Source organism: Lolium perenne, chromosome 7, assembly GCF_019359855.2.
Source record: "Lolium perenne isolate Kyuss_39 chromosome 7, Kyuss_2.0, whole genome shotgun sequence".
Classification (NCBI taxonomy): Eukaryota; Viridiplantae; Streptophyta; class Magnoliopsida; order Poales; family Poaceae; genus Lolium; species Lolium perenne.
In genome coordinates, this window is record NC_067250.2 from 219,906,004 (window position 1) to 219,929,786 (window position 23,783).

Consider the following 23,783-nt stretch of genomic DNA (forward strand, 5'->3'; position numbering starts at 1 on the left):
CATCATACTCAGCAATTACAACCATCAACTTGCGAAACAACCATGGTCCCTGGTGCATGACCTTATTCCAATCTCCGAGACAGAAAAATTTGAAAGTAAACAGATTGTCATCCACCTCTCTCATCTCCGGATTAACAGCTAAGCTCCAAACATACCTCAGAGTTTCAAACAGAGCTTCTGAACTAAAGCTTTTTCGCGTATGAACACGCGCTACCGCCAACCACCTTGCCTTCTTCTTCATCGTTTCCAATTCTTGATCATCTATGAAGACATCATCCAATTCTCCCTCCCTCAATTCTATATTCTGAAGCGCCCTAGCCAGCGCTTCCTCAGCTTCATCCTTCTTCCCCACGCCCGAAGATCCTCCAGATGTCTCCATGAATTATCCTCCGCTTCAAAACCTCCCTTCGCCCTCCTCCAAAACCCTAACCGCTCAGGAATACCAAGGCCGGGTAGACAGGCTAGCTGTCCCCTTAATCAGCCCGAGTACTCTAGCGAATTCGAGTCAGAGAGGGAATTGGGCGGAGATCGGTACCGGATCGGAAACTCACGGCGGAGAGAATCGCCGCCGGAGTAGTTAAACCCTAGTCGCTAGGTGAACAAACGGCGGCCTTGTTTCTTGCTCGCACGCTTCTCTCTTGATTGGCGATGTATAATTTGTTCTGGGCGCAAGCCCAGCCCAGACAAACGAGAAGCCCGGCCCAATCCGGTCTACCGTTTGATGTCACTGACGCGTGGCCCCAATTTAGGCACAAGGAACCACCTCGCTTGCCTTTGCGTCTCCTGCAGAAAAGAGGAGAGCAGCGCAGAGAGATCAGATCACGCGACGAGATGGCCTCCTCCTCCTCCTCATCGGCGGCTGCGGCGGCGGTTGGGCGCGCGGTGGAGGAGGTGCGGTCGGCGCTCAACGAGCACGCCGACGTGGTGGCGGAGCTCTTCGGCCGCGTCTCCACCGAGCTCCGCGGCGGGTTCGCCCCCGCCGTCGACACCTTCATCGGCTTCTTCCACGCCGTCGACTGGAAGGTGCGTCTCCTTTTTTCCGTTCTTCTTCCCCTTGATTCTCTCGCGTCCACCTCGAACTGGTTCTACCGGGACGTAGCATGCGCGCTGCAACCGCTGGAAGTCAGTGTCCTCGAGCAAATCCAACCGAAGATGTGATTTCATTATCGCAGGGTTTGCCTGGATCTCTCTTGAGATTCAGCAATGGTTCGGGTGGAGTGGCGGATTTCATGTCTTTCCTTTTTAAACTTTCGGATGTACTACTAGCAAGTAAACCAAGCAACAAGTTTCAAAAAAAAAAAAAAAAGTAAACCAAGCAACACCCCGTTGTCTCTGAAAGTAAAGCCCGAATTTGAAATGTAAGGTGTTAGTGCTTGTGATTGCTCCAATGTCGGAGCTTCCAAGATGATGCTTTCCCACATGGAACTCAGTAGCTAGCACCTTTTTCTTTGCAAGGAGTAGCTACTACCGTTGTTTGCTTGATGCGACTGATGTATGTGTGCTCATGTTGGACTGTATCATCAACTTCACCTCATCTGATGGGTGATCGTCGTCTCTGTTCTTACCTTGACCGATCTTTTCCTTTTGTGCTCTTCAGGAACCTTGGTTGATTGGTATGATAAGTTTCCATCTTATTCTGCTGCTGGTAACCATCATATCCAGGAGGAACATCAATTTCCAACTTATGTTGTCAGCCTTGACATGTGAGTGTTATTTTCCTATCGTTGTTCTTTATTTGGCCTTCAGACTCATAGTACCATTGTTTACCGAATGTGCACATCGTTCATGTTATGTGAATTTCGAATGCCATCCTATACCAGCCGTAAGTACCGATATATTTGTGCATTGTTTTTTCTTGAATACATTAAAATAATCATGGGGTGCAGATGTATCAACTTTGGAAATCTTCTCTAATTTGCATCAGCACTGACGTTTTCTTTTCTCCAGTTTCTAGTTCTGTACTGTGCGAGGACCTTCACCATTTTTTAATTCTTTGCATGTTAGTTTACATCAGTGTAAAATTGAACTATATATAAGTAGTTTGGATATTTTAGCAAGTAATAATAAGTAGATGTAAGAGAGAAGTTCTACCATTAAACATGACCTTGAAGTTTTATGTTTCCTTGTTCCATTAAAATGCAAGTTTAGATTCAAAGGCAAAGTGGCAGCTTTTACAATAAGCTAGACTGCCCCCTTGGCCTGCTTCTGACTGGTCCTTTGCTTTTGAGAAATCATGGCTCAAACTTCTGGTATTGGCATGTTGATGACATGGAGTAGAGACTTAACTAGAATAGGTTTGTGAACAGTCGCGGAACCAGGATCTGTGCAAGTCCTGGACCAAAAACTAAGTGCCCATAACTATCCCAACAATAAATCCAGGAAAAAAAGTTAGGCTGATTGCACAATTATTATAGAACTGAACTCATTGCTTAAGTTGAACTTGAATGTCCTTTTCTTGATGTTATTTCGGTTTATGCAGTTTGCTTACTTTCTGTACTTGTTGCAGTTTCTGGTGTATTTCTTGCCGAGAAATTAAACGCATTCTTAGGACAAAACTGGAAGAGCTTCTCAAGCCAGAACTACTTTGATCCCCAAGGTCTCTTCATCTCGGTCATGTGGTCTGGTCCCCTGCTTGTGATTACAATACTTATTCTGGTAAGCGCCTCGCCTGCCATGTCATTCATTGTGTCTGTACGCATCTCTATCTGCTTTTATTATGGGCGACTGTCACTTATGCACTTGTTCTCCAGGTGAACACCCTTGTGACGCTCTGCATGCTGATGGTAAGGTGGAAAAGGGCTGAGCTCAAGCACCGTGCTCGTGAGGCCCGTAGCAAGCAGGAGTGATGTTGCCCTACCCTTGAACCCGCTGATCTGTTGTGCGGTAGGAAATTAAGCTGCTGATCTAACAGAGAAGTTTGATTGGAACAGTAAAGTAAAAGATTAATTAGCATTGGGACTAAAGTGTATGGAGGTGCTAGCCACTGTTCACCAAATTAAGAGATTTATTTGTGTAGAGGGAGCCCTGAACATTTCTGTAGTCTTGGTACCGAAGAGTACATGCATGCTCTGTCATCTGAAGTCTTGCGTCTCTGATACCTCGGTTGAATTTGTTTATGATTAGTTCAGTGTTGTCAATTACTTGAGATGGATACTTAGGTTGGAGCATGTGCAGTAGTTCTCTTTTGTAAAAGACTACAAGTTCCAAGTTTTTCGCATGATATTGGGCAATGTCGTTGCCTAATCGACGGTACCCCGGAGGAGGGATCCTCACGAGGGGGAGAAGAAGTAGGGGCCATAGGGCGGAGTGCACACGGGACGGTGGTACGCGAGTTACCCAGCTTCGGAACACCTGCACGATGACAGGGCCTACTGCTGCTTGTCTGGAATTATCTGGGCGCTTTCGCGTTGTTACAATGAGTTGTGGTTGTGCCTCTAGGGCTCCCGGGATCCGGCTTATAAAGGCGCACGGATCTAGGGTTTACATGGAGAGTCCTAGCCGGATTACAGACAGCCTAGCTACGGTACAATATCTTGCCGTGCACGTCACGGATCCGCCTTCCATACACGTCGTACTGGATCCAGGTTCCTCATGGGCCTCCCTGGATCCGGGTCACTCCTAGGTCGGTACGGATCCGGCCTGCCGATCCTGGGCTGGACTTCTTCCTGCATGATCAACGACAAGAATCGGGCCGCCCGATGGGCCACATGCCTCATCACCGTCTGTGGGCCACCCGGGCTTGCCGGATCTAGGCACTGTCGATGGTACACCCATGAAGTATACCCACAACAGTAGCCCCCAGAGTTCTCCGAGTTTCGCCTGCAGTTTCCGCCATGCTTGTTCCTTAGATTTCCGGCATCATCGGCAACGCGGAGAAACTTGAAGAGCTCAAACTGCATTTTCTTCTTTTTCCAACTTATAGCCGGAAAATGCTCTCATCCTGCGGGACTTCATCCATCGACGTTCCAAAGAACATTTCCGGGTTACTCCCTGCTCACGAACGAGAGCCAACTTATCTTCACGCAATTACCCGGAATCTTAAAAGACTCAAACGGTTCCGCCAATTCTGGCGCCATTTTCGCGCGATTTGCGCGGTAACTTATCTCTAGCCATTCTTACCGCTAGGGTTTGGGACACGTGTCACGCATCCAACGGCGCGACGCTTGCGTTCCGACCACAGGATGCGGAACACGAATCTTATCCCCTCAGCCTATAAATATCAGCCGTCGACCCCTTCTCACCTCATTCACCCCCTTTTTACTTCTCTTCCGAGCGCCGCCCGAGAGCCATTCCTCCGCCGCGCCGGAAACCACCGGAAATTCGCCGGAGCATCGCCGGAGCGAGCCCTCCGCCGCAGTGTTCTTCGTGTTCTTAACTCCGGCGAACCACCGCGCGGAAAAACTCGCCGCCGGCAACTCCGACCACCGCACGCGCCATTACGGTAAAACCTCGAGCTCAAACTTCGCGCCGTAGTTGGTAGGGATAGACTTGGGGAAGACGAAGTGAGATCCGACTAAGGAAAGTTTCCGCCAACCTTTTTCTTCAGATGTCTTCGACGACTCCGCCTCCGAGCTCGGAACCGATCATGGCGACGCCAATTTCCTCCGCCCCTCCTCCCTTTGTCCCCATCAGGCTGGACCCTTCAAAGGATTCCGGCAAGGAGACTGAGGGGACCTCCGCGCACCCGGAGAAAACCTCTGGGGCGGGCCAGTCGGAGCAGCAAATAGAAGAAGCTGCCAAGAAGTCAAAAGCTCGAAAGCGCGATTCCGAAGCTAAGGGGAAGTGGTGGCCCTGCACCACCACCGAGATGGAATTGAAGAATCTCGAGTCGGAGGGCTTCCTGCAACCCGGAAGCTGGAGGACAGTTCCAGATGAACCAGCTCCGGCTCCAAGGGACGACGAGATGGTGCTGACGAAGGCACTGGTGGAGCACGGATTTTCATTTCCGCCTTCGGATTTCTTCCGGGAGATTCTGAAGACGTATGGACTCCAACCCCACAATATATCTCCGAACAGCGTGCTCGCCATCAGCAACCACGTCGCTCTCTGCGAAGGTCACCTCCGGTAACTCCAGAGCTTCCCCTCTTCCAATATTATTTCTCTGTTAAGAAGGAGAAGATCCGCCAAACTTCCGAGCTGGCGACTTGCGGATCTGTCACCTTCATCATCCGCCCGGGCCGCGTCTACCCCCCCACCGACCGCCACGAATCCGCGAGATACTGGTGCAGGGGTTTCTTCTATCGAAGGACGTCTCCGACCCCGCGAGCAACAAGAAACTACCACCTTTCAAGAACTGCCCCGCCACCGAGCTTCCGTCATGGACGCATTGCCCCCACTTCTCCGACTCGCCACAGCTGACCCGCGCTGTCAGGCGGATCTGCAAGCTCACGGAGGAGGGGCTGACAGGGAAAGACCTAACCCTCTCCTGGTTCACGAAGCGGATCCAGCCGCTGCAACATAGAGACCGCCTGATGTTCGAATACACAGGGCGTGACGATCCGATGCGCGCCACCAAGGATAATCTCTCCGCCGACGCCATCGACAAGAGGATCCGGGTCCTCATCAAAATCCCACGTGAACTCCACGTTCACGTATGCAACAAAGACATCCACACGGAGGGATCCGGAACTGCGGTACGTCGTCTTGACTTTGGTTTATCGTTTTTCTTCAAACTTTTGCTAAGTGTAACTTTGAACTAGCTCGAGGCGCTTGAGGAAAATGAGCTCGGAACTCTCCTCCGAGTCCCATCCACCGGCCACGCGGATCCGGAGGCCACGTCAGAGGCGGAAGCTCCTGAAGCTCCACGTCCCGCGAAGAGGAAGAAACCAGCCCCTTCCAGCCCTTACGCGAAACGCCCCCGCGAAACGCTCAGCATCGCGGCTACCCGGAAAGCTGAGGCGGAAAAGAAGCGCCTCGCGCTGATTAATACCAGCAACAAAGGGCAGCCTGCCATCCAGCACTTTTTCAAGCCTTCCGGGTAAGCGTCTTCTTCCGAGACCCAAGTTCTGGTTTAACACTTGCTCTTATATTTGTATGCTTTTCCTGAAGTTCCGGAAGCCAACCTCCCAAGGCCCCAAGGGTCATCAAGAAGAAAGTCAAACCATCTCCGGCTTCCTTCCCTATCACTCCTGAGGTGGAAGTTCCGCCTAAGGCTTCATCTGCCAGCAAGCCAAATCCGAAGGACATCATTGACCTTGATGACCTTCCGGAAGACCCCGCCCACCATGGCGACTCCGCCCGCAGGACCTCCTTACCCATGCCTCCACCAGATCAACCAAGTTCCGCTTTCGCGGGACCTGCGGAGGAGCAAGAGCAAAAGGCCAAGCTCCTCCAAGTTACCAATGCGACCCGCGTCAGCCTCGAGCCAACTCCATCCCTCCAAAAACTTACACTCGCAGAGCGTCACGCGGAAGTTTCCGCCATGCTGAACAAGGTATGGGGGAAGTCGGAAGAAGAGGTGGGTTATCTCGCGGAACTGGAGGACAGCCTGAAGGAATTTTTCGTCAAGCACAAGGAAGTGCGGCAGGTAATACTAGCCCCCAAGCATTGGGTGATATAGTTCCGTGTAACATGTATTAGCCGATGCTTTCTCAAAATGTACTGTTAGGCGGAAATTTGAAATCTTCGCCAAGTCTTCGAAATCTTTGCCAGCCCCCCAGATTTTAATATCCGACTCTCTCTGCTGCTTCTCAGTCCACGCGGAAACTGCACGAAGACTTGCGCATTCACGTGCTGGAGCAAATCAAGGAGATCGAGGGACTGCGCGAACACGCGGAAAATAGCCGAAAGGCTATCCAGCTGCTTGAGACCCGACTTCAAGGTACGAGATCCGGATCTTCACTTTTTGTTTTGCGCTGACAGTTGTTCAGGGTGCATAACATGTTCAATTCTGCTTTCAGAAGAAACTGCCAAGCATTCCTCGCTTGATGAACTATCCGCCAAGGTCAAGGTGCTTGAGGCGGAGAACGAGTCCCTCCAAAACTTCATGAAAGAATCTTCAAGCAAAGAGACTGAGGCGAGGAAGGAGCTCTCCGAGAAGCACGCCCGTGAGAAGGCGGAACTAATCGACAAGCTGGAGAAAAGCCAAGGCCGCGCGCTCTCCCTGATTGCCAAGAACAAAGCCACAGAGCGGAGGCGGAAGCCATTGACAAGCTTATCTTCCGTAAGCATTTTTCCGCGTCGTTGCTCCGACCACCTTGCATGTTTTCTTTGACGGAACTGGACCTCTTTCTTTCACAGCAAGCCTTGGCTTTGAGTGGACAAAGGACTCAAACCTGACGAGGACGGAGGCGTACGATGAAGCGCGGATCTCAATTGAAGCGCTGTTTGGAGCTTGTCGCGGGATTGCCACGGCTCTGCGGCTAAAGAAGGCCAAAACCACAGTCGTCGACACGATGACCAAACTTATGCGACAGGTGCCGGAGTTCATGAAGGATCGGCGTAAGTCTTCGCCGCGCGGAGCCGCCTCCTTAGTCCTGGCCACCTGCAAGGCTTTCTTCCCCTCACTCAACCTGGCGCAAGTTGCACGCGGAGCCCCGAGAGTTCCGACATGAGCGCCCTCCTCGCGGAAATCGAAGGCTATGAAGAGCTGTTTGTCGTGCGAGTGGATCACTCGTTCTGGTACAACAAGCACAATCTGCCCGAAGGTTTTTCCGATGCAGAGGAGGAAGCAGGCGAGCCAGAGTTTTATGGGGAAGGATCCGGATCCAGCAGCGAGCACTCCGGAGAAAACTCTGGAGAAGACTCTGAAGCCGGATCTGGTGGCAGCGACGACGGCTCCAGCTACCAGCAATCTGAAGAGGAGGACTCCGAGTAGAGTTCCTGTTTGAAACATTGAAACAAGTTGCATCATTTTGGCCCCGGAGTGGGTTTGTAATAAGACTAAATTCTTAAGTAGCTAGGAACGAAACGATAATGCATGGGGCGGAAACACTTATCCTGCTATCCGTTAAATATTACGTGCATGTTTCGTTTTATGTCGGAAAGCAAGTGCTGACTTCGTTATTTTCCGGCTTGCTCGCTTGACCTTCCACGAGCCGGAAAACCTTAGCCGGAAACGCTCGCCAGCGGCGACGAAGCCCAATGGCAGTCCGTCCATAACCGCGGAAACAAGCCCCCGAGGCATAGGTGCCGGAAATCGCTACTAGGAATCCACGAGTTTGCAACGAGATAACAACTTAATCGTAAAACTTCAGCTTACGTCCTAAAGGACGATTTTGAAAATCACAACTTTCATACACGCCTAGGGGGAAATATCCAGCTCTGCGGTTTTAGTCGGAAAAAACATACACGATCTAAAATGAACAAGTAAAGGAGGTAAAAGACTCAAAGAGTGAACCAGAAGCTTTATTTCATTGATCATGTATAACTATTACAGAGTTTATAACTCGGAAAATATATGCTAAGTGTAGAAAGGACGTAGCTGTGCGATATTCCAGGGCGATCTGTTTCATCGTAGATGTCATCCGGATCCTCACGCTTGCGTTTCCGGTGCCAGTTAGCAGGTCTATCCCTTAGCTCGCGGAAATCAACAAGGTAGTACGACCCGTTATGAAGCACTTTGCTAACGACGAAGGGTCCTTCCCATGGAGATTGCAGCTTATGGTCTTTCACCTGTCGAAGGCGGAGGACCAGGTCTCCTGCCATGAAGGAGCGTTTCCGAACTCGACGACTGTGATAACGTCGGAGCTTTTGCTGGTAGATGGCGGATCTCTGGTCTGCTAAGTTCCGAGCTTCCTCGATCAGGTCCACGAGATAGCTGTCTGGCCTCGTCACTGTTTCTTCATTGTAGGCGGAAACTTCGCGGTGAATCGTGGATGATGTCGGAGGGAAGCACGGCTTCGGATCCGTATACCAGGAAAAAGGGGTAAACCCCTGTTGATATGTTAGGGGTAGTTCGTAAACTCCACAGAACAGCCTCCAACTCATCAGCCCAAGCTCCGGCTGCTCGTCGCAGCGGTCCTTCAAGGCGTGGTTTAATTCCTGATAATATTAGGCCGTTAGCCCTTTCAACCTGACCATTGGACTGTGGATGAGCCACAGATGCGAGGTCCAGTCGTATCCCCATTGTTTCACAATAATCCCTCAATTCTCCTTGAGCGAAGTTCGTGCCATTATCTGTGATTATGCTGTGTGGGATGCCGAATCTCATCACGAGGCTGCAGACGAATTTTAGTGCCGTAGCACCGTCGGCTTTTCTCACTGGCTTAGCCTCGATCCATTTGCTGAACTTGTCAACAGCGACCAGGAGGTACTCAAAACCGCCAGGAGATGATCTTTTTAACTTACCAACCATATCAAGCCCCCAGACCGCAAATGGCCAGGTGATAGGTATGGTCTTCAGCTCTTGGGCTGGAGCGTTTGGTTGAGTAGCGTAGTACTGACAACCTCGGCAGGTCTTGACTATTTTATCAGCGTCTTCTTTAGCTGTAAGCCAATAGAAACCTAACCGAAAAGCTTTTGCAACGAGTGATCTGGGAGCGGCGTGATGCCCGCAGTCCCCTGCGTGGATCTCTCTGAGGATTTCAATGCCATCTTGATTGGAGACGCATTTAAGAAATACCCCTGCTGCACTTCGTTTGTAGAGCTGTCCATCAACTATTGTGTAGGTTCTTGCTCGTCTGACGATCTGTCGTGTGAGGACCTCGTCCTCTGGCAACTTCTGATCGATGAGGTAGTCCAGGAAAGGCTGGGTCCAAGCCGGAATGATAGCCATCACTTCCCTAGCCGGAGACACTGCCACCTCTGGGTTTTGCGGGTTAGCGCCCTTAACCGAGGGTATCCGGAGATGTTCCAGAAAATGCCGGGCGGAATTGGTTTCTGCCGGATCCGAGCTTGGATAGCATGTCTGCCCGTGTTATCGTCTCGCCTGACGTACTTGACTTCGTATCCGAGGAAGCTCTTGGCGATCTCGTCAACTTCGTCTCTGTAGGCCGCCATGACGGAATTTCTGGCGTTCCAGGTTCCGGCTACTTGTTGTGCCACCAGGTCGGAATCTCCACAGCATATGATGTGTTTGATCCCAATTTCCTTAGCGATGCGCAGACCGTGTAGTAGAGCCTCGTATTCCGCCATGTTGTTTGTGGCTTCGAAGTGGATCTGCAGAACGTACTGCAGTTCTTCTCCGGTAGGGGACTTCAGGGTGACTCCGGCTCCTGAGCCTTGATGCTGCTTGGATCCATCGAAGTGCATGACCCATGTTTCTGGTTCCGGCTCCAGACTTGCATCCGGAGCTTCTGTCCAATCTGCAACGAAATCTGCCAGAACCTGAGATTTTACCGCAGTCCTTGGCTTGTAAGCGATGTCGAAGGCGGATAATTCGATGCCCCATTTAGCCGTACGTCCTGTTGCGTCAGCGTTGTTGAGAATTGTTGACAGCGGAGCCTTGCTCACGACTGTTACTGGATGCTCTTGGAAATAATGCCTCAGCTTCCGGCTGCCTAGGAACACGCCATAAGCTAGCTTCTGAAAGTGAGGATATCTCTGTTTTGATTCCGTCAGCACCTCGCTAATGTAGTAGACAGGTCTCTGGACGTCATATTCATGACCTTCTTCCTTTCGCTCCACCACGATGACGAGGCTGACGACTTTGTTGGTAGCTGCCAGATAAAGGAGCATTGGCTCGACTCTCTTTGGAGCTGCCAAGATAGGTGGGGAGGTGAGTATTTCCTTCAACCCTCGAAGAGCTGCATCATTGCGTCGTCCCAGAGACAAATTTGTCTGTTTTCTTCAGCAGCTTGTACGAGAGGTAGTGCCTTCTCGCCAAGACGGCTAACAAACCTGCGGTGCCGCAACACAACCAGTTAGTCGTTGCACATCTTTGAGACAAGTTGGCCTTTTGATGCACAGGATTGCTTTGATCTTTTCCGGGTTAACCTCAATGCCCCTGTGAGAGACTATGAAGCCAAGGAGTTTTCCGGCTGGCACGCCAAAGATGCACTTCAGCGGATTCAACATCATCTTGTACCTGCGGAGGTTGTCGAAGGTTTCTGTGAGATCGCTGATCAAGTCGGATCCTTTCCGGGTCATGACCGCGATGTCGTCGACGTAAGCGTGCACGTTCCGGCCAATTTGGTCCTTCAGGCACCGCTGCATCGTACGTTGGTAAGTAGCACCTGCATTTTTCAAACCAAAAGGCATAGTAACATAGCAGTAAGTACCAAAGGGGGTAATGAATGAAGTCGCCTTTTGGTCGGATTCCTTCATCCGGATCTGATGATACCCGGAATACGCATCAAGAAAACACAGAAGTTCCGCCCCCGCCGTCGAATCAATGACTTGGTCAATGCGCGGCAAGGGGAACGGATCCTTCGGGCAATGTTTGTTCAAGCCAGAGTAATCGATGCACATTCTTAGTATTTCAGTGTTCTTTTTGGGTACAAGGACGGGATTCGCGACCCAATCGGTATGGATAACTTCTATTACAAAACCTGCTTCTAGTAACTTTGCTAGTTCCATTCCTATGGCGCGGCGCTTCTTATCTCCAAAGCGTCGCATAGCTTGCTTCACTGGTTTGGCCCCTGGATTTATGTTGAGGTAGTGCTCGGCGAGTTCCCTAGGTACTCCGGACATGTCAGAAGGTTGCCATGCGAAGATATCCATGTTAGCGCGGAGGAACTCGACGAGCGCGCTTTCCTATTTGGGGTCCATGTTAGCTCCGACTGAAACCTGCTTGGAAGAGTCACCTGGGATGAGGTCATGCTTCTTGGTTTCTATCGCGGGTTTGAAGGAGGTTTTCTGCTCGGAGATTTGCTTCTTGGTGGTCTGCATTTCAGTCGGATCCACCGCGGCTCTGTAGCCTTTCAGCTCTTCTCCGGATATCACAGACTCTGCGAAGGCGGCTTCGCCTAACTCGCACTCATGAGCCTTTTTGTAGTCTCCGGATACGGTAATCATGCCTTTAGGACCCGGAATCTTGAGCTTGTTGTAGATGTAGCACGCTCTTGCGTGGAACTTGTGGTAGGTGGGCCTGCCGAAGATGACGTGGTAGGAGCTCTTGAAGGGCACAACTTCAAACGTGATCTTTTCTTCGCGGAAATTATGAACATCGCCAAAAGCCACGGGAAGTGTGATGCTGCCGAGGGAGTTCGCCTTCATACCCGGAACCACGCCATGAAACTCAGTAGTGCTGTGTTTGAGCTGTTCCTTGGTGAGGTTCATCCGCTCTAGAGTCTCCAGGTACATGATGTTCAGGCTAGCTCCACCATCCATGAGGCACTTGGAGAAGTCATACCCATCGATGCGGGGACTTACAACCAAGGCGTAGCATTCCTTCGGCACAATTGCGGGATGATCCTTCCGATCAAATGTGCACGGGATTTTCGACCACCTGACGTACTGCGGCACAGCCGGAACTATGGCGTTCAGGATCCGGGTAGCTGACTTGGAGGCGCGTACTGTTGGGGTTCCGAGGAAAGTGTGGTAAGCCCCCACGCTCTTTTTGTCGAATGGGTTGGATTTTCCTGCGGATCCTGCCTTGGGATCCGGCGAGTTATCATCCTCATCCATCGCCTCGGAACTATCGTCCTCCTTGTCCTTGTTCTTGCCCTTGCCACCTTTTCCGCGAGGGCGGTGCTTCCGGGCGCGCTTGTATCCGGCCTCCGGGTCGTTCTTTAGATCATTGACCCACTTGCAGTTGCGGTTGGTATGAGTGGACTTCCCTGTAACCGGATCCAGATGGGCCAGGCAGGGCATGTCTCTGTACTCCTCATAGGTTTGCGGTGCGCGGGATCCGGCAGCAGTGACCTCGGAGGTATGCTGCTGACCCCTGCCGGCTCCGCCTCCGCGTCCGCGTCCTCTTCCGCCTCCTGGACCTCCGCGTTGAAACGCCATGGCGACCATTTCGGATCCGCCACTCTTCTGGTCATCAGGGTTCTTGCGCTTATGGCTGCTGCTGCCGCCGTTGTCACGGTTCTTCTTTTGTTGGTGCAGGGGGATTGCTGTAGCTGCGAGATCACCGCCTGCGTCGTCATCGGCGGCGGTGTGATCGCTAGCGATGGTGATCATGTCATCCAACGTCAGTTGATTTGCATTGACCATGCAGGTTAGCTTGTGACGCAGCAATCCTCCTCGCTGCAAGCCCCCAATGAAGGCGTGCATTGCTGTGCGGTTGTCAACGTTCTCGCACTCGTTTCTGCATGCCAACCATCGGGTGAGGAAATTCCTCGATGTTTCGCCCTTCTTCTGGATGCAGGCCTGCAGGTCGCTTGTTGTGGCAGGTCTCTTGTAGGTGCCCCTGAAGTGTTTCTCAAAAGCGTTCTTCAGGTCGAACCAGCAAAAGATGGAGTTCTTCTCGAGGTCGCTGAGCCAGATCCGGGCTGGACCTACAAGGTACAACTGGAGCATGCGGCAGGCGATGTTAGGGGTTCCTCCGGCGAAGGTTACAGCATTGTAGTAATCCTCAATCCAGGTATCCGGCCTTTCGGTGCCATCATAATGCTTCAGATTTCCGGGTAGCTTGAGGTTCATCCTTGGCTTTGGTTCCTCTCGAATCATCCTGCCAAAGCACTTCGGACCAATGTAGTCGGTTCTGTACTCGTTAAGGCGGTCCCGCGCGTCGCGCGAGCCGTGGCGAGGAGACTTGGAGCGAGAGCGAGATCTCCGGCCATTGCCTCCGCCTCCACCTCCGCCGCCACCGCTAGGTGGTGGTGAGGGAGACCTGCGAGGTGGGCGGTCTGACTTCTTGCTTCCGCCATCTGAATCTCCTCTGCCTTCCTGGTGCTGATTCCGGCTCCTGTGGCTGCCTTCGCCTTGGCGCTGGCTGCCCTGGTCGTTCCGGCGAGGCTCCGGGTCACGGCTCCGACGAGGCTCCGGGTCCCGGCTCCGACGAGGTTCTGGATCGCGGTTCCGGCGAGGCTCTGGACCGCGGTCTTCATTCCGACTCCTCCTGGGCTCGGGCTCATGAACATTGTTCTGATTCCGGCGAGGTTCCGGCGAGCGCTCCCTGTTTCTGTTTCTTGGCAGCACGTTGTCGCGGATAACAAGCGCACCATGCCCTATGGGCCTGGTGTTTCCGGCTGGACTACGGCGGCGAGGGGGTCGCGGGTAACCGTTGGGTGGAGGTGAGGGGTTGCGGTATTTGTCTCTTCCGGAGTACATCGCGTCCTTTCCCTTCCTTGGATCCGACGGAGGCGTCTGTGACGGAACGGGGATCGGATTTGGGTGCTCCCTGGCCCTTCTTCTGCGCTCCGAGGATCCGGTGTGCGATTCATCGTCCTTCTGCGCGGTAGATACACAGTTATCCGGATTGGATTCCAACCTGCGCGAAGTATCTGCCTTGCTCTGCTGCTGCATTGCTGAAGCGACAAGTGTGCGGAGATAGTTGATGTCAACTTCTTCGTCCTTCTTCTTCAGCAATTCCGCTGCTTTCTGTATGTTGTCCTTGGGAGTTTCCAGCGGCTGGTGATCTGCGGGCGTGTTGAAGGGTATTCTGCGAGGCGGAATTGCTTCTCTAACAATTCGATCGGCCTCCGCCTGCGCATAGGTCATCTTTACCTCCCACTCAGCCCTCATGCTCTTGACCTGCTCGAGTGTGGCAGCAATCTCGCGGTCCTGTCTCTCGAAGTTTTCCGTCCAGGCTGCATGATCTGCCCTTCCTATCCTTAACGCAGCTTCGGTATCGGCGAGCCTCTTGGCTGTGGCCAGCATTTCCTTTCTGGCGGTCTCTAGGGCCTCCAGATCTGCGGCGTCGCCCGGGGTTATAGGTGTGTTAAGAACTGCTCGCGCGGCCACCTCCTCTGCTGACAAGATTTCCTCCGAGGGAGAATCCCTTTGGGGTCGCACCCGAGACATTGGAGATCCTTGATGGGATGGTTGGGGGTCAGATTGGCTGACTTGGTCTCCGGATCCAGTTTGTCCCAGCGCTGCTACCGTTGCGAGAACCTGCTTGGGCTGGGCGGAGTCGACTTCAGGCTGATCGCCGTATCCGTACTCCCTTATCTTGCGAACGAAGTCATCAGATTCCATGGACGGGGTGTCGCCGGAAATTGGGCTCAGATTGCCCAAAATCGACTCTTCAACCGGAGCTTCGCTTTCTCCGACAAGCTGAGCCTGATCCGGATCTGCGCCGTTTTCCGGTGCCTCTACCTGCTCAGGACCAGCTCCGTCTTCTTGAGGGGCGGTTCCGGCGGTATGGGCCAAGAAGTGTACGAAGTGGCACCTCTGCTTTTCTAACACCTGGGAAACCCAGGCGGATCTGCATTGGTCTTCCACCTTTGTTTCCTGCTCAGGGGCGGATTGGGTGGGCTTTGAAATTTCCAGATCCAAGGCGGAATCTTCTTTGGGAAGCTCCTGCATCTCAGATCGGATCTTCGCGACAGCGTCCAGCTCTGCGGCGGTCGCGTCTGCGTTACTTACCAGTGGGTTTCCGTCGGAATCGACGGTTTCCCCGATGAAGATGTGTATGCCGCCAATTGGGACGATGGAGAGCTTGACGGGGTTTGTCCTAGCCGGAATCCAGCACTCATCCGGAGGGACGATCGGCAGATTTCCGGCGTAAAGGACGCGCCCCACAGCGATGGTGTCGTCGTAGCTTCCCATGGCGGAACCCTCCCGGTTCCGGCCTCCAGACGCCACAGGCCCCACGGTGGGCGCCAACTGTCATTGCCTAATCGACGGTACCCCGGAGGAGGGATCCTCACGAGGGGGAGAAGAAGTAGGGCCCATAGGGCGGAGTGCACACGGGACGGTGGTACGCGAGTTACCCAGCTTCGGAACACCTGCACGATGACAGGGCCTACTGCTGCTTGTCTGGAATTATCTGGGCGCTTTCGCGTTGTTACAATGAGTTGTGGTTGTACCTCTAGGGCTCCCGGGATCCGGCTTATAAAGGCGCACGGATCTAGGGTTTACATGGAGAGTCCTAGCCGGATTACAGACAGCCTAGCTACGGTACAATATCTTGCCGTGCACGTCACGGATCCGCCTTCCATACACGTCGTACTGGATCCGGGTTCCTCATGGGCCTCCCTGGATCCGGGTCACTCCTAGGTCGGTACGGATCCGGCCTGCCGATCCTGGGCTGGACTTCTTCCTGCATGATCAACAGCAACTGGGCCGCCCGATGGGCCACATGCCTCATCACCGTCTGTGGGCCACCCGGGCTTGCCGGATCTAGGCACTGTCGATGGTACACCCATGAAGTATACCCACAACAGGCAATGTTCGTAAAGTCGGGTGCCAAGAACCATGATCCTGCTTGGTGAACAAAATATAAATGTATCTTTGTTGACTATGTAGTATTTGCTTAATTCAACTGTTTTCACAATACCAGATCTGCTTCTATAATATATTGGCTGATGGAGTACCCCTAATCGATGTGTTCTGCTTTCGAACAGAGTAACTTGATTTTGTGGTAAATCCATGTAAGGTAGGAGGGCTTCAGTTACGTGTTCTTGTAGCCGTGGATTCTCATCTTCCTTTCACTTATATATTTAGTCTGTTATCATTGCTGATTTTATGGGTACTTTTTTTTACAAATTCCTGCCCAATTTGTGCAAACGTCTTGCAACATTCTTATGTCTGGCATTCGGATCAAGCATCACGATGGAGTCATAAGTAACTACTCATAGGCGATAAGTAGCTAGTTCTTTAGGACAGGCATGCCACACTCCTCTTAGGGCATCTCCAACGGGGCGACCCATCCGGACGCGCGACGTCCGGATGGGTCCAACCAGATAAAAACGCGGCCCAGCGCGCGGACTCATCCCTAAAACGGATGGCCGCGGGGTCCGGGACCAAATCTGGGACGAGTTTGCGTGGCCGCGGATGCCGAAGGCTGGTCGCTCGCGTCCTCCCCTTGTCCGCCCCTGGCCCGCCTGTCTGTCTCCCAAAACAGAATCCCCTAGCACACATCTCCCGCCGCTCCCCCGCCAGCCAAGGACCGGTGATTTGGGAGTGGCGTCCACGCCGGCCACCGTCGTCGAGACGCCGGCAAGCGGGGCGGAAGCATAGGTCGCGGCCCTGCGCTGATTTTGCCGCGTCGTAGCGGAGTCGGAGGACGCCGTCACCGTCGTTGTTGTCCTCTCACCGTCGCGAGACCTCCCGCCGTTCGCAGGTGCGCCGTTGCTGCCGGAGGTGAGCTCTCCTGGACCGTGTTTCCAGACCGCAAGTCGGCCGAGACGGCCATGGCCTGCAGGTCCCTACGGACGCATTGGATGGCCTCCGCCTGCGATGTGTTCGACGAAATGGGGTACTAAAATTTGTCCCTTTTCATCTGTAGATCATGGTGGACAGCGACGATGACTACTTCTTCAAGAACTTCATCGACACGGCGTCAGACGAGGAGTCCGACGATGAATTTTTCAAGGAGGCTGCGCTGATCATCCACGAGCACATTGTCTCGCAGATCCCCGTGCACCGGGAGTCCTTGCCGGGGCGCACGGTCGCCTTGGACCGCAAAAGAGAACGTGGCCACGACCAGCTCTTCACCGACTACTTCCAACCCAAGGCATTGTTCACGCCGGCCATGTTTCGCCGTCGTTTACGGATGTCCAGACCGTTGTTCCGCCGGATAATGGATGGCGTCAAGCTCTACGACGACTACTTCTGCGCGAAAGTGGATGCAATTGACAAGGTAGGCCTCTCTTCGTACCAGAAATGCACGGCAGCGAATAGGATGCTCGCATATGGCGTTGCCGGTGATTTCGTAGATGAGTACACGCGCATGAGTGAGTCTACCGGCTTGGAAGCGATGTACAGGTTCTGCAGAGCAGTCATCGGTTCGTTCGGAGAACAGTACCTCCGGCAACCTAATGCAGAGGACACAGCTCGTCTGTTGTCAATCAACGCTTCCAGGGTTTTCCTAGGATGCTTGGCAGCATAGACTGCATGCACTAGGAGTGGAAGAACTGCCCCTTTGGTTGGCATGGGGCATACAAAGGTCATTCTGATGGGTGCACAATAATTCTTGAAGCTGTTGCTTCACAGGATACATGGATTTGACACTCATTCTTCAGAATGGCTGGCTCGCACAATGACATCAATGTGCTGCAGCGCTCTCCGGTGTTTGATAGGCTAGCGTACGGACAGTCCCCTGATGTGGATTTTGAGATCAATGGCCACCACTACACCAAGGGGTAGTACCTTGCTGATGGTATCTATCCACCTTGGGCTACACTCGTGAAGACAATCCGAAAACCCAACTCAGAGCAGGAGGCAAGGTTTGCTAAAGAGCAAGAGGCAGCCCGGAAAGATGTCGAGCGGGTGTTTGGCATCCTCCAAGCTCGTTGGGCTATCGTCAGATATCCTGCCAGAGCCTGCGATGTGCAAACTCGGTGGGAGGTGATGACCGCTTGTGTAATCATGCATAACATGATTGTTGAGATAGAGCGGGATGATTCACTCTTTGATAATGACTGGGAGGGCCAGGGAGAGTTGGTTACTCCTCAAGATGGTCCGGCATCATTCCAGGACATTCTTCATGCACACCATGAAATTCGAGATCTAGCTGTACACAACCAGCTCCAGGCTGATTTGATCGAGCACGTGTGGTAGCATGTAGGCAACAATGCTGCAAACAACAATGATGATGGAAATCCCGAAGCCTAAAGCATTTGTAACGTTTTTACATTTTATTTGAATAATACTTTATCATTGATTACGTGGACAATATACCGTGTATTAAATTTTGAGCATTTGAACTATTTTATATATTTTCTATAATTTATTTGACATTTATAGTCAATTTACGTGCAAAAAACGTACAATGGATGCCGCGACCCATTTCTGCAGCGTTGGGCGCACCGCACGACCCAAACGGATACGCGGACGCGTTGCTCCGTCCGCGCGTCCGTCGGCCACCCAAACGGCCCAAAACGGACGGCCCAGCGCGTCCGTTTGGGTCGCTCGATTGGAAATGCCCTTAGTCCAGTGTTTGGTTTTTTGCCTCATTTGTGGTGTGACCCAATTTCTTAGCACCCTACCCCACATGTTACACAAATGATTTCTTGCCACAGGTGTGGCGAGCAATTTCTTGCCACTGAAAGTGAAGGAGCTTGACTCGATGTTAAGCAGGGGAATTTAGATATCGTTTTGTGTAAAAAATAAATACACCTCGTGTCGATTTATTGGTAACAGCTGATTCACAACTTGATCCACCCTAGTCCCATATCTCCACCCACATCTTGAGTGAGTGATGAGATGGATAATAAATATTCCTCGAATCTCATAACGTTCTTCCTAAAACGCATCACCCACATCTTAGGTGACGAGGTATTGATATATGTTGGTTCCTTTCCTTGTAGTGTGTACTCGAGCACATGAATGCATTCGTACATGTATACACACACCAATTCAACAATTAATATAAGCACGCTCTTTTCAACTTGAAAAAAGATCGACAAATTCTGAAAGTGAGAGGATGAACCGGCACATGATGATGAACTCTATCCACACTAAGCCTTGGACAAGAAGCAAAAGTACAGAAGAAGGGTTACTTTGGAGATGGCTGCCAGCCGATTGGTTGGTCGGTGTTAGTGGGGCTACCTGCTGGCTACCAGGAGGTATCTAATTAGATTACAGTAGGAGTATAGCAGGTTCATTGTTCCTTCCAGAATCTGGATTAACTCCATTAATCCCCCACACTAAGGATTTCATGTGCCTTATATGGAGAGCAGTCACTGTCTGATCACTGGAGTAGAAGCATGACGTTCACCAATTCAGACAGCGACAACCATTGGACGTCCGGCAAATTAGAAGCAACTGAATTACATCGAATAGGAAACATTGAGAAACATGAAGATGGGCCGGTGACATGTTTTTTGCGAAACACATTAGATGCTCAAAAATACGTGCATACACTCAATTCTATGAACTCACGCACACACAATCTACCTTCTCCCGCACCCCCGCCCCCTAACCTCCTCCCGCACCCGTGCGGCGGTGCTGCGCCGGGGGGCCACCGTTCCTTCCTCCCTCAACCTCACCTCCCTCGACCTCCTCTCCCGCTGCCCAGGGCGTCGCCAGGCAAAGCCTGGGTGGCACGGCGGCGGCGGTCTTCCTCTCTCGCAGATCGGGGGGTGCGGCGGCGACCGACCCTTCTTTCCTCGCGACGGTGAGGCGGGGTAGCGGCGGCTGGGGCAGAGCTTTGGCGGCTCGCGGCGGCAGCTGTGGGTGTCACAAGTTTGTCTCCGATCTGGGTTCGTTTGGGCCTGGACGGGCAGGCTTGTCTCCCTCTTTCTCCGTCGGCGGCGCGGAGTTTCCCCATGGCTACCTCTGCATCACTGAGGACAGATGGGTTCTGAAGTGGCGGTGTCCATCTCCTCCGCCGGAGGTGGTCGGCCTGAGGCATGAGAAATCCATGGCGGTGGTGGTTTCCTCTTTCGCCGGAGGGGATCGACTAGTTTGTGGCTATTTTGGCGGGTCTTGCGATCCGTCATCTAGTGCTCGACGGCGAGGCGTGGCTGCCGGTGAAATCCGGCCTTGACTTTGGCCATGCGGACGATGGCGATGCCTGTTCGTCGCTACCTTGTTAAAGACATTGTCTCTGCAGTCTATGTTTTCTGCTCGCATGGGCTGCTACGAGGGAAACTCTAGATCCAAGTGTCCCGGATCGGACGATGGCGGCGCGCATCGTCGTTCTATCTGTTGGGTGGACGGTGGTGGTGCTGAGGTGGAGCGGTGTGTTTCTGCTGTGTCGGCGTCGTCGAGTATCGACGACATGGTGCAACGGAGTCTCGGAGACAGACGTAGTGTGATGGACGCGCGCAGGATGGTAGTGTCGTTTGGCAGCGTGGTGACGTCGATGGCTGGCCTGACAAGGTCAATGCGTTGATCTCTCTTGGAGATGGGTTCGCGGAATACGGTGATTGCGATTCTATTGCGTATGCAATGGTGTGCGCTGAGGGTCTGCTAAACTGATTGTGCTTCTCACCCGCCAATGGCCGGCTTGGGCAGACACTCGGTTTTTAGATGATATGCGTTGGTGTGAGGTCAGGGTACTGGCTCTGTTCTTGGACACCCCCTTCAGCGTTCGTATAGGTTTAGCAAGTTGTCGCTAGGAAGGTGACTTCGAACTGATCTTTGTATTCCTCTTGTAATGTTTTGTGAATAATCATATAAACAAAAGTTGTGCGTATTCTTTGGATGCAAAGGCTGGCGCAATGCTCCCTCTCTATCAACAGAAACGTCGCCTGCTCTAGCTAGTTACAACACATACGGAGTAGGTTTTGTGTTCTCTGAGGTTAATATCTGGTCCCATACTATATTGACACAATGTTACTTTCTTTTTTACTCGGGGACACGTTCGAATACATGCAATACGAAGGTGTGCGCCTGCTACGCGAGAAATCATAACATGTCGTTGAGCACTCTACTTCGTATCTCAAAGAATTACTAGCGCGCGTGAGTATGCTGCATGCATGAGTCTGTGCTTGCCGATCGAGGATGATCATTTCATCATCTGGACGCATGTACGTATTACAGTATTAATCATCACCAGTGGGTCCGCAAGAGATCTTCCATTAAGTACCAGACTAATGGGCTCCACACGTACACGTCATACATGCACTTTTTTGCCGCCAAAACAAATCATATGGGTGATGTAACAACCTAGCGTCCATTCCAAGCACAAAAGGCCTAGCTTAAGACGCAATATAACGGCGGGAAAAAGGTCGACTGGAATGTTGGCTTACAACCATTAGCAATGCATCTTCTAGCTACAAAGTGGATTATTTAAAATAATCAAGAATAAGGAGTTGAGAAAAGAATGAAAGTCATTACATTGTGCCCTAAAATTATGGCACGGCAGAATCGCCCCACTTTTTTCTTCCTTTGTTCACTCCCTTTGTCTTATCTTTGACCGTTTGATAACGTTTCATTGTCATCCCCTACCCTTCCCCTCTCTCTTTGTCGCTTGTGTCATTTATCACTCCGGAAGCACAATTTACGTCGATTATGTCATAGTAGAAACATAAGGGGGTAAGGCGAACAAGAATCCCGCGTACTAACTTTGAGTAAATCGAGATGAGAGAGACATTGTTTACCCAAGTTCAGGTCTGACCCCAATGCAGGTAACATCTATACAAGCTTTTTTTATGGCGATTGTGGCTATAGGATAAACCCTAGGTTTCCTAGAGATTCAAGGGTGTTTTGTGGCTTTAGAATTATCTGTTCGCTATGGCCTCTGAACCTTGTCTTGGCCTCCAAGTCAATATCAATCCGATCCAGCTTGAAAATCCAACGAAGCCAATGAAGGATATCTATTGGCCGGTTCAAATCTCATATTCTACATTATTCTGTGCTTATCCCAGCACAAGTCATTCCTCCACACAATAGGAGGTAGGATATTCCAGAAGAATCACTCATACTCGTACTTGGACACATCATCATATCTGTGTACATATACGGTGTTCATACGAATACGTATATATTCGTTGATACTACCCCCTCCCCTTGTCCTTTCATTATCTCTTTCTCCTCTATATATCAAGACCTGATCATTATCCGTTTGGATGCTAAGTGTGCCACCACCTCGTTTCGTCTTTGATAGTGCCGCTATTATTGGCACTCTAGCACCCCATTTGTGTCCGCCGTTGATCTTACCACCTCGCCGGCTAGCCACGCTCCCCATTCCTACTCTTCTAGCCCCCTCCTCCTTGGGCCTTTTTTTTTCTTTCACATTCCCATTCTTTGTACTCCCCGAGCCTACTCTGGCGCGCATCTCCCCCTATCAAGCATCATGCATGTCATTCCTTAACCCCCAATAATAAAATTTCATTTGATCCGTAGTATTTGCGACATAGAAAAGGAAAGGGAAAACAATTATCAATCGCATATGCATATTCTTTGTTGAAAATAATTTCTGCAATTTGATCTTAGGTCTCAACTTGGAAACTGTATGTCACTTTCACAGTCAGTGGTGGTGGTGGTGGTCACTTGTTGATGACTTATAAACCGACCAAGCAAGCTTCTTTCTCTGCGGTCGATCTCTGTCTCTGGATCTCTAGGTAGATTCCACACGCTCTAGCTAGCTAGTTGCAGATCTCCACTCCCACGCGCACTACCCTATAACACTTGTAGCCCTCATCTTTGCATCAGCTTCAGGTTCTAGTAGCTAGCCATCGAACGTGGCATGAACTTATCATATATTGTTGTTGTGTACAAATAGGTCACAAGCTCCTCTAGCTAACAGCGACCCTATATATTCTGGCATCAACGATCCATCATCAAGCTCTTAATTAGTTTGGTGAGTTTTTATATGTACCCAAGTACATATATATGCCTTGTGTTGTTATAGCCATCGATATGGTCGTTTGTTGCAACATTTGTCATAATCATATCGGCCATATAATAGTACATATATAGTTCTTTTTTGTTGTATATGTATTATTATGTGGTACAGTCCTGAAGGCTGTAGGGGTGACAGAGAAGGAACTAGTACTATAGTATACGGATGGTGGATGTGAGTGAGAGATGAGCCCTGAAGTGCACTCCAAGCTAGGAGACCCTCTCTACCTTCCAAAAAAAGGTTCACTACACACCATCCAGAAAACTAGTACTACATCGGATCCATCATTGGATACATTCATTCCTACTTTGGTATGTCACAAGCTGATGGAGCTAGTCCTAATTAACCGATCAGTCCATGTCTGAAACCAAAATAGTAGCAGTAGCCTAGCCCTTAAGTACAATATACGGTTGTCTAGCTAGATTTTCTCATACAAATTATAATATTCCAATCCAACACAATGATGTCTGTATGTGTGTATATATGTATGAGTCTACGCTCCTTTAGGTATGGTATATGGTGCAACAACCAATTAGGTCGGTCATCTCGATTTGCATGA

At 51.3% G+C, this 23,783-nt stretch overlaps 1 protein-coding gene across 1 annotated transcript; it reads left to right on the forward strand.

Annotated features, from left to right (window-relative positions):
- The first annotated feature begins 770 nt into the window (after window positions 1-770).
- LOC127313566 (uncharacterized) lies at window positions 771-3,080 on the forward strand. Its single transcript, XM_051344050.1, has 4 exons — window positions 771-1,023; window positions 1,598-1,703; window positions 2,507-2,655; window positions 2,751-3,080. Exons 1-4 carry the CDS (start codon window positions 832-834, stop codon window positions 2,844-2,846), a joined length of 543 nt encoding a protein of 180 aa, XP_051200010.1. The 5' UTR covers window positions 771-831; the 3' UTR covers window positions 2,847-3,080.
- Window positions 3,081-23,783: the final 20,703 nt, after the last annotated feature.